At 46.8% G+C, this 14,203-nt stretch overlaps 1 protein-coding gene across 2 annotated transcripts in view; it reads right to left on the reverse strand.

The window, feature by feature from the left end:
* FANCI (FA complementation group I) overlaps positions 1–14,105 on the reverse strand; it is a 24,405-nt gene extending 10,300 nt beyond the window's left edge. For both annotated transcript variants that reach the window (XM_042039546.1, XM_042039545.1), the window contains exons 1-22: positions 13,950–14,105; positions 13,781–13,853; positions 13,151–13,281; positions 12,591–12,747; positions 12,455–12,512; positions 11,981–12,022; positions 11,609–11,732; positions 10,621–10,706; positions 10,317–10,449; positions 9,995–10,087; positions 9,366–9,502; positions 8,410–8,590; positions 7,731–7,818; positions 6,431–6,561; positions 5,706–5,776; positions 4,699–4,813; positions 4,175–4,297; positions 3,011–3,079; positions 1,844–1,945; positions 837–1,025; positions 621–742; positions 64–228 (exon numbers count right to left, since the gene is read on the reverse strand). In XM_042039546.1, the coding sequence (XP_041895480.1) occupies positions 64–228; positions 621–742; positions 837–1,025; positions 1,844–1,945; positions 3,011–3,079; positions 4,175–4,297; positions 4,699–4,813; positions 5,706–5,776; positions 6,431–6,561; positions 7,731–7,818; positions 8,410–8,590; positions 9,366–9,502; positions 9,995–10,087; positions 10,317–10,449; positions 10,621–10,706; positions 11,609–11,732; positions 11,981–12,022; positions 12,455–12,512; positions 12,591–12,747; positions 13,151–13,281; positions 13,781–13,853; positions 13,950–14,033 (2,474 nt within the window). In that variant the 5' untranslated portion in view covers positions 14,034–14,105. The remainder of the gene's footprint in view (positions 1–63; positions 229–620; positions 743–836; positions 1,026–1,843; positions 1,946–3,010; positions 3,080–4,174; positions 4,298–4,698; positions 4,814–5,705; positions 5,777–6,430; positions 6,562–7,730; positions 7,819–8,409; positions 8,591–9,365; positions 9,503–9,994; positions 10,088–10,316; positions 10,450–10,620; positions 10,707–11,608; positions 11,733–11,980; positions 12,023–12,454; positions 12,513–12,590; positions 12,748–13,150; positions 13,282–13,780; positions 13,854–13,949) is intronic.
* Between the last annotated feature and the right edge of the window lie 98 nt (positions 14,106–14,203).

The following is a 14,203-nucleotide window of genomic DNA, read 5'->3' on the forward strand; positions in this document are numbered from 1 at the left end:
CACTGACACATGGCTTGAATTGATGTCTGGCTCTGCTCCACAGAGGACTGGACACCTTCTCACCTGAACAGAGCTGTGAGCAGAGTAGAGACAAAACCCATGGACAGGAAGCTCCGTGCAGTTTTGTTGCTCAAGGCAGATTTGTTCTTCCCAGCTTTTTCCCTCAGGATTTCAGAGAGTTTGTTGTAACATGTAAACAGGCCTAGGACATCCTCAAACTTATTCTTACTGCAATAAAGTAGTAGAAAGCATTAATGGAGAAAATGCAGTCTTGGAGTTTCCCATTTGAAGCTTCAGCTGCCAAATTACACAACGACGCTGCCTAAATGATGAAACAAGGACCTATTACATCTCCCGGCCTCCCTCATGGTGTATACCTCACCCAATCCTCCTCAACCTGCTCTTCTACAAAATGTCAGATCCCATCTCCCACAACACATGATATTCAAAAGGAAAACACTCCCCAAGGCTCTGTGAGTGGCTGTGCCACGAGGCACTCACGCTCAGATCACTGATTCTGTGTTGGCACTACCATCCCGTGCCTGAAATGAGGCTGTACTTCAAGGAGCTGGGCCAATAATAGCACAGCTAGTGCTAACGGGTAAGATTTAATGTTTTACCTGAAATTCCCGATGTTGAAATTGTACTCAATCAGAACCTCACAAATTCCCATCACCTGAATGGCATAGATGTTATTTTTCACACCAACACCAGAAGACAGTGAAAAATCTGCTGATTTATCCTGAGAGGTAAAGGGAAAAAGTGAAAAATCTTTTCAAAACCTGACAAGAACTCGGCGTCTTCTCCCACTGAGTCGAACTGAAAATCTGATTTACCAGTTCAAAGTCTTCCAACTCGCTCTTGATCATCCGTCGTGTGACAGATTCTAACATCTCTTCAAAGTTTTGCTCAAATCCCACGCCCTCCTCCTCCTCCTCCTCGTCATCATCCTCAGCTCCTTGGCACAGGCGCACAGTGCTCTTGTACCAGGCGAGACAGTGCTGGATGCAGCAGAGCAGATGGGCCTGCAGGAAGCAGCCACACAGTCACACTCAGCCTTTCAGCTGGAGGTCACTGGCAGAAGTGGACAAGGGCCAGGCTGTTTTAGTGGGATGCAAAGAGCTGGAGCTGCCTTTGGAGCTGCCTTGAGTCTCAAGGATATGTCTCATTCCCAAACTGAGGGGATCACTAATCCCACACACAGCTGCCCAGTTCCAGCTTCAGGCAGTGCTCTCTGCCCGAGCTTTTCTAGATGGGATGTAAAGACTTAACTCCCACGGCTCCCTCCACCCAGACACCTCAGGTGCTGAAGGAGATGGAAAGGGAATTTCCAATGGGACTCTCACTCTAGCTGAAGTGTCTGCTCCCTTCCTGCACACAGGCTTCCTTAGGGGGAAAAAAAAATGATTAATTTGAATTTGTTCCCTTGGAAATCCAACAAATCATTGAGGTCTCATCTCCAGCAATTTCAAAGGAGCAAAACCAAAGGGCAAATTCTTCCCCCTGCTACACACACACACACACACACACTCTGCACAACTGTTTTATGTGGAATTAAGTTAAAGGAGGGAAAAAAACCCCGCAGGGTGAACTCAACAGAGGATAACAGAAGTACACTATTCCTAGAGCATTTTTCACACAGGTCCCCACAACCACGATGCTTGGGGAGCTCTAATAAATAGCCTGAGGCAGGGGTGAGATGCCCAGCTCTGTTGCCATTAAAAGAATTGCTCCAGGCTAGAAGAGGCTGAAGAAGCACAAGGTATTCAGCTCCTGCAGCAGGACAACTAAAATGCGAGTAACAGATGAGCTTGCAGCTGTGGCCAGCCAATATAGCTCTTACCAGTGGTTCTTGCAGAAAGATTTGATCTCCTTGAGCCATAATACATCCCTCCAGTTTGAGTGGAGGCAGGAGGTCTGGCTGGGGCAAGTAATATTGCTTTATCTGTCACAGAAAACAAGAAATAAAAATAACCAGTTACTTGGTAACTGAGCCTCTTAAGATGCTTGAGAACAGAGTACAATAATCTTTGTACCCCATTCCAGAGAGCAAAACCTGGCACTGTGATAACAGGACTGCACAAGTACATGAGCCACGTCATCTGCTCTGCTGGTGATTTAAATCCCTTCTTGAGTTACTCCTGTACCTCTCAGCCAGGACACGTCACTGCCCTAAAACAACATCAGCTGACCACTTGCTGTTGTGTTGCCTCAACAAGTAACATCACTTGCACCCCACTGCAGTGTTACCCCTCCTTTAAACAGTGAGGATCAGTAGCTGCTGCTGCTATAGAAAGTTACAGATACGTAACGATGCTGTAAAATTTTACACATTTACACCAACTTCCTATCAAGTGCCCTCTGCTACCCAAAAGCTGTCTTAGCTCTGTTCATGTTCCTTTCTCAGACCCTATACTGTCATGGGAAAGCTGGAATTAGTCAGCATGAACTCTGTGGATGATTAAAGGGAAGAAAATTACTTGTCTCAAAGAAAGCACAGCCTGTCCAATGGATTGAGGAAATGTGATTGTCTTGTTGCCATGAGCAACACTGCTGGGGGATGAGTTAATCCTCCCAGATCCTACATGGACTTGGGTATTCTCCCGATGGGAGGACAGCAACATTAATTACTGTGTCAGCACATATCCTTGGGGAAGTATGGGAGGGTAACTGCTGGGCACTGCTAAGGAACAGGGAGAGCACAAAGAACTTCTCTGGGCTCACACTTCCCACAGCACTGAAGAACTGAAGGGTCGGAAAGGGCTCCAGGAGATCCTTCCTCTTCCACCCTTTGAAAGGATGTGAATCCTTCTCCAGACATTTACCTAGTCTCCTCTCTCAGCATAGGAGGGGTTTGAACACCTCTTTAGGGAAGTGCCACAGCACTCAAACATGTTTGCAGTGTGAGGGAGAACGATTTCCCCAATATTTAACCTGAATTGTTTGCCATACTGGTTGAAGTGCAGAATTCTTAGAGTCCCTGCAGCCCCACCACGGAGCAGGACTTTACCTGGGACAACAGTGTTTCCATTATAGAGCTGGCCAGCTGGGAGTTCCTGCGAAGGACATCATAAAAACCCTGGAGACAGGAAGGAAGGACAGGTTGGCTGACACAGCAGAGAATATGAACCACGGGCATAATAAGTTGGCGTCATAAGACAGCAACGACACTTTGGCACTGCAAGGAACCATGAGGAAGTTACAATGTGCTCAGTGTAAAACTCCATACCTGGCAAGGCAAAGGCACCACAGAAAGAAGGTATGAATCAGAAAGAGTATGAATTTCCTCACAGGGGCCCTCTCACAAGCTGTATCTCCCTAGCAGCAGTGGCAGCAAGCCCAGAGTGACTTTCACTGCTATTTAACACTAGCACAAGATCCAACTTCAAACTGTGAAATCCTGCTTCAAAGGCAAAACAAGCCAGTGGGGAAACTGTAGGAGGCAACAAATCCTGCAGACTGAGAAAACTCAGTGGATGGATAAAGCAAGCACAAGTTTTCTAGCAACAGTGATGAACGCACCCAGAACTTGCAGCTCACCAAAGGTCAATCCAACCCAAGGCAAGAAGGAAACAAAATCTCTCTGACCTGTACAGGTTTTTTTCCTCAAGGTGATAGTACACCACGGTTATAACACAACCTAAGATATGCACCCAAAAATGGCCCTTTATAACAGGCCTGTCACAACAGACCTAAGGACAGCCAAGCTTTTAAAAACTTGGAAAGGAAGAGGAGAAAAGACAGATCCCTGATGCAGGCTCTAAGGAAGTTTCTTCATGCTTTCCAGACAGGGTTTTCTTTGGAGCCCATAATTAACTCTCAACAGCTCCACATCTACCCAGTGCCTGTTGTACCACTCCTCCTCACTGGGCATCAAACACGCTTCCCATTCCCTAGGCCCTACCACAGCAAGACAGACTTTGACGTATTTTTGCTCTTAAACAACGCATGAGCTGAAGAAGATACATCAACGTGTCTTTGGGTTTGTAACAGTCAAAAAAAAAAAAAACCAGCAGAAGGATTGAAAACATGGTACACATGTCCCATGAAGAACAGAACTGAGCTGAAAGGCTGTTTTTCACAATAACATGACTGTTATTTACCTGAGGCTAGAGAAGAATCAGACCACAGAAGAGCTTGTGGCTGTTTAAGAGACAGAGGAAACCATGTTTACCTCATATAACATGAGTCGAACGTCTGCTTGCTGGCTCAAACACCGCCTCAGGCTGCCCAGGATTTCTAGGCAGAAGGCCTCATTAGCTGCAGAATTGTAGCAGGCATGAACATCTGCCTGGACCTGAGAAGGAACATTAGTCACGTTATACTGGTTACAACATCACTACACAGGAGCAAGGTGATAAGGGTCTGGCCCCTGAACAATCACTGAGATAGTCCCTGTGCTGCCAGGCTCCTCATCATTGTCATGGAGCAGTGGGAATGCTCCCCAGAACACTGGTGCTGTAAGAGAGAGTAACTCTGAGAAGCAACATCTCTAGGCCAGCTTCTCTTTGCACATTGCACTTCCCAAAGCTTTACTTCTAGGAAGGAAATTCCCTGCTGGATTTCCAGGGCTAATCCTTACTAAAGCTGTATTTCCATTCTGGGGGAACAACTCCCCTTTTGAGTTGTTTCAAACAGTGCATATTAGACACCAGACTGTCTCCCATGTCCACACAGGGACTGCAGAACAGCACTTACCTGAGTGGCACCAATGGCCTGGCTGCACTGGGAAGAGGACAGGCTGCCCAGAACCTTAAAATTTCTTAACAGGAGCAAAAAGCCAGCGACCGCAGCTTTACGAGCATCGAGCTGCCTGGGAATTGGGACAGGAGAGAGGGTTACATATGAAAACATGGAAGCAAGAAGCTCAGAAGCACATGAAATATCAACTCAGCAATGAAGAAAAGGCCGCAAGTACAGAGTGACTGGGCCCCATACAACTGTATTTCCCAAAAGGGCAGTGCAGCCCCCAAACAGTCAAGAGCTTGGCAGTTTGCTGGGAACTCCCTTACTCTACACTCTCACAATATTCCATTTCCTTTCTGTCCTTACAGTGCTCACACTCAGGGAGTGCCCAGGCCAAGACACAATTGTTAAATGTCCCTGGAAAGCTGGGAGAGTCTCACAGACCTCAGAGTTGGAAAATTCCTATCAAAAACCTGGTGTTCACCTTTTCTCACAAACCCCCAGTCTTTCCCAAGACCGAGACCCTTGCTTTGAAAAATAATCCTAAATTTTGAATTCTATATTCATAACCAGGCAGCCACTGGCCAACAAAATCCAGTCTACAATCACAGCAGAATGGTTTGCTCAAAGCATGACCAAGACAACACCTTGTAAGGGATCAGAGGGAACGTGGCAGCTCAGCATTCTGATCAGTGCTTCCTTCCAGACCCTCCTTGGATGTACTCAGCTCTGCTAGACACATGCTGGAAGTGGTTTTCATTTTGCCTATGTATTTGGAGTTCCCAACAGCTTTCTGAACTTGCAAAGCCCATTCATTCAGCTGGGGGTTGGGATTTGTATCTCAGTTCAGTGGAGCTGTGACTGTACCACAGTTCTAGGCTAAAGGGACAGGAAATGTCATTATCTAGCTATGGGAAGAACACAGTAAGTAGATACTTAGCCAAAATAAAAAATACTTCTGCTCCAAAACCAGAAATGAGTTGTAGAAATTTTTTCAAAGAATCCCCTCCCCATCTTACCTGGAAAAGATAGCTTTTTGGAGAACAAGTATCAGGGAGTCCCTCACTGACATGCTGACTTTGAGCAGAGGCTGGAAAGGAAAATAACCTTTGGAGAGAAAAGCACTAAGGCATGCCAAGCCCTTGGGGCATATGAGCTCATCTTCCTCTGGCCCATCTGGCCCTGCATTTTCAGTACTGTCGTCAGTACAGTAGGAGAACCAAAACATTTTAAAATAGACAAGAAAACCCATAGAGCTGTGGCAGTGAGACACCCTAGCAGGTTAGTGAGGACACAGTGCAAGGGTTTGGGAAAATAACTGTTATCCCCAGGCTGGACAAAGCAAGTAAAAGTTAAAAAACACCAGGGCAATATCCCAGCCCAGGCAAAGAGGAATACTGACATGGAGCTTGGAAGGAGAAAAATCAACGTGACAGCTACAGCTGTTCAGCTAAACACTGTAGACTTAGTTTTCTACAGGGTGCAGCATCTGGGCATCTTCCAGATGAAAGGTCAGCACAGAGCAGTTTTGGTCCCATGCCAGCCCACGCCATATGCTTTTTGCTAGAGGGCACATGCAAATCCATGCTTGAAGAACAGTCCCATGCTACACTGAACAACCCACAGCAGAGAATGAAGGCTTATTTTATGAGGAGGGTTATCAGATCATGCATATAATTGTGGCCCAGAGCTGTCACTGGAACTAAACTAGCAAGGATATCCATGGAAAAATGCAAAGCTTTACCTGTACTGCCCGGAGGAGCCCTTGCACTGTGTCGATGGGCAGAAAGGACAAATTGTCAAAGGTCTCTGTGACTTTGGAGGATGAAGTCTGAAGCACGAGAGGAGCAGACACAACAATATTGGACAGCAAGTCTGAAAAATAAAAGGACAAAAATAACAGCTAATGCCAAGGGGCCAGAAAAGCCTGAGCAGAAGATGTCTGTAGAGCTAACAACTACAAACTAATCAAAGACCTTCCATTACACAGAGAGGTCACGATAAGATGAGCATCGAAAAACTGAGTCTACTGCAGGCACCAAGTGTTAAAAATGCTCCCAGCCCAGCTGAAGAGCCTCACCCCACCAGAGGGCACTGAGGTGTAAGGGAAGAGGCTGCAGCACTGACATCCCAGCAGTCCCAGTGGCTCCCAAGCCCAAGGACGAGGAGACGGCAAGGCTGGCAATGTGGAACAGGCAACTGACTGATGATTCTGACTTTCTGTGCGTCAGCTGTTCCATGGCAACTGCCTGCAAACATATTTTTCACCTGTGATGAATACAAGGCAGTCTGATGCAACTGATACCTCAGTCAGAGGGGAAGGAACGACTGATTTTCTTGGCTTCAGGTCACTTCAGCAGGAGCTTCAGCAACCAAATCACATCCTGGGCTGCATCAAAAGCAGCTTGGCCAGCAGGTTGAGGGAGGAGATTCTCCTTCTCTACTCCACTCTGGTTAGAGCCCCCTTGGAGTACTGTGTCCAGCTCTGGGGTCCTCAGCACAAGCAGGACAGAGACCTGTTGGAGCAGGTCCAGAGGGGCACAAAAATGCTGAGAGGGCACCTCTGCTACTGAGATGGGCTGAGAGAGTTGGGGCTGGTCAGCCTGGAGAAGCAAAGGCTTTGGGGAGACCTTGGTGTAGCCTTTTGGTACTCAAATGGGGTTTATAAGATGGGGACAGGCTTTTTATCAGTAGCTGTTGTTATAAGAATAGGGCTAACAGTTTTAAACTAAAAGAAGGTAGATTCAGAGATGATATAGAGAAGAAATTTTTTACAGTGAGGGTGGTGAAACATTGGCACAGGTTGCCCAGAGAGGTGGTGGTGGATGCCCCATCCCTGGAAACATTCAAGGTCATGTTGGATGGGGCTCTGAGCAACCTGATCTAGTGGAAGATCTCCATGCTCATTACAGGGCAGTGGACTAGATGACCTTCAAAGGTCCCATCCAACCCAAACCCAGTTCTGTGATTTTATAATGTGTTTTGAGAAGCTGTGTTGTGACTGTCCACAGAACAAGAGCACATTTTTCTCTCTTTCCTGTTACCTATGAAGTGTCTGACAGGAGACGCTGCTTTTGTGAGGACTCTGTTCAGGACCTGCTCAAGAATATCACTTCTGATGGGCTCATGAACCTGAATGAGAAAGAAAATAAATAAAAATCAAAACCTTTCAGATATTCCTGTACTTCACAGCACAGGCATTGTACAGTACAAAGCAAATCCAGATCTGACAGGAAAGCAAGGATGGTCACCAGAAGTCCCCTTTCAGCTAAGTCCACACAAACTGATTCAGATTTCATCCCACAGAACAATCAGAACCAGCACATCAGGGGACACACTGTACACTCAGGACATAACGGTGCCAGTCATCTATGGGATGAAAATTTACCAATTTGGTGAAGGTGAATGGGTTTCAATCCCACCTTGTCAGATTTTATCTGTACCTCTGAATTTCTCTACTTTCTCTACCTCTGCAGTTTCTTGGAAACTGCAATAGGGATTACACAAGTATCATGACAGCTGGAACAGATTAGAATTAGATCTTCATGAGGATGGCCTGTTCTGGCTGGAAAGGGGCAAATAGGAGATGAAATCTAGTATTGTTTCCAAAACACTCACAAAGGATACAAAGCAAGTAAGGTTTTGACACCATTTACCAAGAGAGAATAAGAACAGAGTTATTCTCCCCTCACCAAAAAAAAACTTCTCCAAAACAAGCACTACCTTAAATGTTTCCAGCAGGATACTTGCTCCCAGTCTGCAAGCTTGCTGGGCTGGCATTTTTGAAAGGCCATAGCTGTTATCAGCAGCTTTTCCTCCAAAGGGCTTTTTGGGTTCATAGGATTCCATTAGGCTGAAGCCAAGATCCACCAGGCCCTGAGTAACATGGTCCCAGCCAAATGCACTGAGGGGAACATTAAATGGACGAGGAAAGAAACAACTTAGTCACAGGAAAGTTTAGATTAGAGCTGTCTGAGGTAAAATCTTCTGCAGTCATTCCAGTGTCCAAAGCAGCAGTGAGAGACACTTGATGACAGCAGGGAAGATGACAACCCTGACAACCCTGTGACTGTCTTTGGGCTGAGCACACCTCTGCAGTCCTGGTTGTCCATCAGAATTCCTCTGCAGCCCAAAGGTCTCCTTGCCATGGGGAATGATGTGCACTCAGGCCTGATCTGAGCGTAACAGCAGAGTATAGCTGGGATGCAAGAATATCCTACTGATCCCAAGATCTTCCAGTTGGAGAGAAAGAGAAGGGGAATGCCTCCCATCAAACCAAAGGGCAGCTGGTGACAGACCAGAGCTATCCCACAGGATGTTTAAAGGACTAACCGGTGAACCAGATTAAACAGTGAACCTATTCCTCATCCCTTGATCAGAACACAAATTACAGCCAGCAGCATGACTCACACTGCAGATTAGGCCCTGATCAGTTTAGCCCTTTGTACCACCAGACCCTGAGATTTGAGGTAAAAGGAGCAGATTTATACAGCCGCATGTTGGGGTTTTTTTTTTTAATTCACTAATATAAAACTGGGATAAAACCTTTGGATTTTGACACTGATCCCTGCTGGCACATGGTCAGAAGTATTTAGCATCCCAGAGTGTTTTAGCAAGGCTGAAACTCTCCCAACTCCCAAACCTCATTGAATGTTCTGCAGCATGTGGCAACAACTCACCTATTTTTCACCACTTCCAGAATGACAGCAGTTATATCATATTGTTGAGGAAACAAATCCTGCAGAAACTTGGAGGCCTGAAGGAACTGCAGGTCCTTGCAGCTTCTTGTGATTGATGTTTTCAAGAACTCAAATATCTGGAACATAAAATCATTAAGTGTGAGGAAATGATCTTTGAAATGGGACCTGTGTAGTCTTGGGTATGTTCCAGTAAGAGCACCAGCCAGACACAAGTTCCAGTGCAGCCTGCCAAAAATCTTAACTCACTTCTTTGTCAGGACAAATACACCAGTCTCATTAAGTGCCTCAAGGAGGGTAACTTGCTGCCAGGTGCTCTTCATGTGGCCACCACAGAGCCAAAACATTAGAAAAATAAGACTGCTTTTCTTCTCATCCTACAATACCAACCCACAGGAATCACTGCTCTGGAAAACTGTGATATTGCTCTGGGGTCTTTTAGAGTGTTTAGTAAAGTACAGCATACCAATGATCTAATTACCCATGAGTATCCTGAAACCATTTTAAGCCTAATTCTGATGGGACTATGACCTTCCCATGCTTCCTTTCCTTTACAGGGAGTGCAGAGTGCATTCTCGTGGAAGTTCTCTGCAAGCTTATCAAGCGCATACCTGCTCTTGCAGTCTGTGTTTTACAGCAACCGACAGCAGAAGAGCCACGCTGAAGGGACACAGTGCTCTACCAGGGTCCTTCTGTTGCTCAGTCTAGGAAACAGCAAGGAAGCAGTGAGAAAGCTTGTTATCTTCAACTGAAACACCCTGGAAATTCAGGAAGCCATCAGGCACATGTCTCTTCAAATGTGTCACAGCACTCGCTAAAGAAAACATGACTGCAGCCATAAAATTATTTAATCCCTTGTCCAGATAATAAACTAAGTTTTTAAACCCTGCTTCAATATCTTCAGGAACAGTGCCTGCTCCATCTTTGCCATACCTTCAGATGTCTAATTAGCTCCTCGCCCAGGTCCTGGTCCAGGTTGATGACAGAAACAATGTGGAGAATAACGGTGCCTTCCACGTGCCGCAGCTGGTCCAGGGGCATTGTGGCTACCTCAAGGTCCAGTGACCTGTAAGTTTTACCAGAAAATAATGTGCCATCCAAAGCCAGGAATCATTCCTGATGGATCAAGGAGGATGTTCTTTTACGAGGTTTAACCATTCAAGGAGCCCTGGGCAGGACCTGTGTGACTACAAACGCCCAGGAAATAAAGAAAGGGGGTAACAGAGCAAGAACTTACTGTGGAACTCTCTGTTCTTCCTTCTGTCTCTTATCCAGCTGATTGAAAAAACGGATGATTCCTTCCAAAACAGTCTTCTTACTGCCCTGCAAGGCAGGACATTACATTGAGCCATTGTAGTGCCTGCAGTGTCCCAGAGAACAGGACTCTATTCCCACACCTATCACAAATCTCAGGGTATCCTTCAATTCCCCCCCATAAATTGCTAAGGCAGGGGAGGGCTCCTGTGTGGATCATTTCCAGATTTCCAGTTTGCATATTTCTTTTGACTGCACTTATTTCTTTTGACTGCATCATTGAAGAACTGGAAAAAACTCAAGCTCTCAGATGTTCTGATTGTCTTTTTTTTTTGAAGTTGCTATTAATTAGAAAGGATCCTTTATGTTTTAATCAATTGGGAAGGCTTTCAAACTCCTAACCTTAAATCTAACAATATATTTTGTCCAGTGGACCCAAATGACCCTCTATAACACACATATAATTTGTCTTTGGATCTTTTTGGCACTGACTCGGTCACAAATGAAGCAAACAAAAGAGCCAGATCACCCTGTCAAAGGGCAGAGATGTCCCTGGCAGTCTCTGCTCTGGAGAAGGGGACATTCCCAGTACAAGTGAGACGACAGCCCAGTAGACAATCATAGTGCATGAGCTATTATTATAGTGTGCAGATCAGAGAGAGTGAGCAAAACCACACTGAAAAAACCCAATCCTCTCTGCTGCCTGCTAGGTCTGTGCTCATCCCTTATTTCCCAAAGGTTTGCTTCTTTTCCCACAAGGAAGACCAAGATCCCATCTTTCTCTGAGCACTCAGATTCTTCAGGCTAGAGGGAATTAAAGGAAACAAAACCTACTGATGTCCTGTTGTGTCCCTCCATCATGATTTGGGAACAATCAGAATCCCTGCTAAAATCCAGACTATAGATCAGTCTGGAGACTTTTTTCCCGATGGTATAAACTTAAGGGAAATCCAGCTCCTGTAAGCTTTTACCTTTGCAGAAAGCAGCAGCAGCTGATAGACCAGAGGGGGGATTTCCTGCAGGTCTAATTTGGAGAACATCCTAAGGACCTTTTCCACCACAAACTGCAGCTCCTCTCCTGATAGCGGAATATCCCTGTTGAATCAAAAGATTTTTTTACATTAATATATTGTTTATTTGCCAAGGTTCACTCACACATAGAATAAAAACCACGATGCCATTCCCAGATGAATTCTGTATCCAAAGGATCCAGTGTGGATGTTCGTTGACCAATCATCCATGGGGCTGTGCTGGGTATGGTCAGACCCATACTACTTGTGAAATAGGACACAGACATGACCACAGCACAAGGCAGTGTTGATGCTGAAGGGAAAAAGAATTACCTGAACATGTTGGCAAGATGTATTACACACTGAGGATCCCACCTGGTAAAACAAAGATATGTTGGAAGATTGAAAGCAAGCAGGATTATCATCTAGCTCTTCCCTCCTACAGAATTATTCAATGTCACCATTTCCCTGTCACACTCTGATACTAAAATTAGAAGCCAGATTTCCACCAGAAATCATTAGCACCAACCTAACCACCCACATTTACACAGTTCTGAACTGCCCCAGCCCCTCTAATAACAAATACCAGAAAACGAATACAAGCACTTCCTGAGACCAGTTCATGCAAGAGTCTCACAGGATTTGGGAACAGGATGCTCCCCTGCCTTCCCAGCTAGGGAAGACACTGTCACAGAGGGCACAGATTCAAGGATGACAGGACACACAGCTCATGGTGATGCCTTTTTCCAAGCACAATGTGAAACACAATATTTTGCCACGTAACCAAGAGCTGGCAGATGCACGTACTTGCTGGAGCAGAGGGTATTTATCAGCTGTTTCTTAAACTCTTCCCCATTCAGTTCACCTGAAAAAGCAAGAGTCTTAGGAGCTGATTCCAGAGGAAGGGAGGACAAGCTGAAGAGAAGCAGCTGATACAAGTTACCTTTCCCATAAGCCAGGTTCTCCTTTGAACTGGCCAGTGCAGTGAGAACAGTGGAAAACAGCTCCAAGGATTTCCCGTTGGTCAGGCTGCCACCTTTAATAACATCCACAAATAGGTTGGCAAGCTCGGCCAAGGCGTGGCCTGGCAGCTGGCGGGCCTGGGGGAATGCACAACAGGAGAGAGCCTGAGGCAGTGCACAGAATTCCACATATACATCCAAACTGTCACCAAAAACCAGCAGAAGACAGAATTTCTTACAAGGAAATGCTCCCTTTAAAGGAGAATTCAGCCCTGAGATCTCTGTTTTGTACTGTCCTTTGCAGAACAGAGCAATAAATCAAGATGATGTGATTATAGAGTAGAGTTTTGAGCCTAAGACTAAATATCTAAAGATAATCAAATTCACACACAGAGCCAATTCCAATACCAGCTAACTTAGTCTAGGGAAGCTCCGTGGAAAGGATACAACTAATTTTCCTCAGTGGTTTAGGGAAGTATCTCAATTACATATTAAATTATACCCAGCAGAGCCCAGGAAAGCCAGCCCAAAGGAGCTTTACCTCCAGCATCAGCAGTCCTATGATTTCAGACACCTTGCCCAAATGCAGGTCCCCTGACTCCACTAGTGGGACGCAGTGCTTGTAAACCTGGAGTCTCCTGAGAACACCACTTCTCTGGGAGCAGGGGGAGCCTTACAGCGAGCAAATAGAGGGACAAAAGAATGGGAAAAAAAGTTATGCAAGTAACAACGTGTTGCTAAACGACAGGAAATCAGCAGGGATAAACTGTCACCTGGCAGCAACTTCCTATTTTACATCTGACAAAACAAATAAAAAAACCCCAGAGCACAGGAAATGAGATACTTGGATAAAGCGCTCAGCCACCCTGTTATCACTCAACCTGCTGCCGGAGATCAGGAAGTGTCCAAATTTTGAGAAGAACCAGGTTGGCAGTCAGTTCTCACCTGGCCAGCTCAGTGCTACTCCAAGGTACCTAAGGGCTCTCAAAAGCAAATCCCGCTTACCACGGGCTCATCACAGCTCTAGTCCAGCTTGCTATGTCCCCGCATGTACTTTTGGACGTCGTGCTTCCCCGTGACAGCGGTTTTTTTACGAAAAGTGACACTTCCCTGTGCTGCTGCACCCACCGGCCCCAGGCAGCCCCCCGAGCGCAGCTCACACACCACCCACCTTTGAAGATCCCTCTCAGCAAAGCCGCCGTCTCCCTCCCCTTCAGCGCCTGCCTGGTCACCATGTCGCCCAGCTGCAAGAGAAGGGGACGCCGTCAGCCGCCCCCCGCCCGCAGAGCAGCCCCGGCGGCGCATCCCCGCTCCCCGCCCGGCCCGCGGGCACCGCGCACCTCGCCCTCCGCCAGGCTCTGCAGGGCCTCCTGCAGCCGCTCGGGGCCCTCCTGGGCCGCCAGCGACAGGATGCGCTCGGCCATGGGGCCGCGGGGCCGCCCGGGACGGCCGGGCCGCAGCTCCGTGCCCCCGAAATTCCCGCCCGGAAGCGCCCGCGCGTCACCCCGGGAACAGCTCCCGCCCCCGGTGCGCGCTTCCCGCCCCGCCGCGCCCGGGGCCGCGGGTTCGAGTCCCGCGCGGGGCGGGCAGCGTG

This window comes from Corvus kubaryi, unplaced genomic scaffold, assembly GCF_017639235.1.
Source record: "Corvus kubaryi isolate FWS band 111438036 unplaced genomic scaffold, C.kubaryi_AGA036_p1.0 37394, whole genome shotgun sequence".
NCBI classification, from domain to species: Eukaryota; Metazoa; Chordata; class Aves; order Passeriformes; family Corvidae; genus Corvus; species Corvus kubaryi.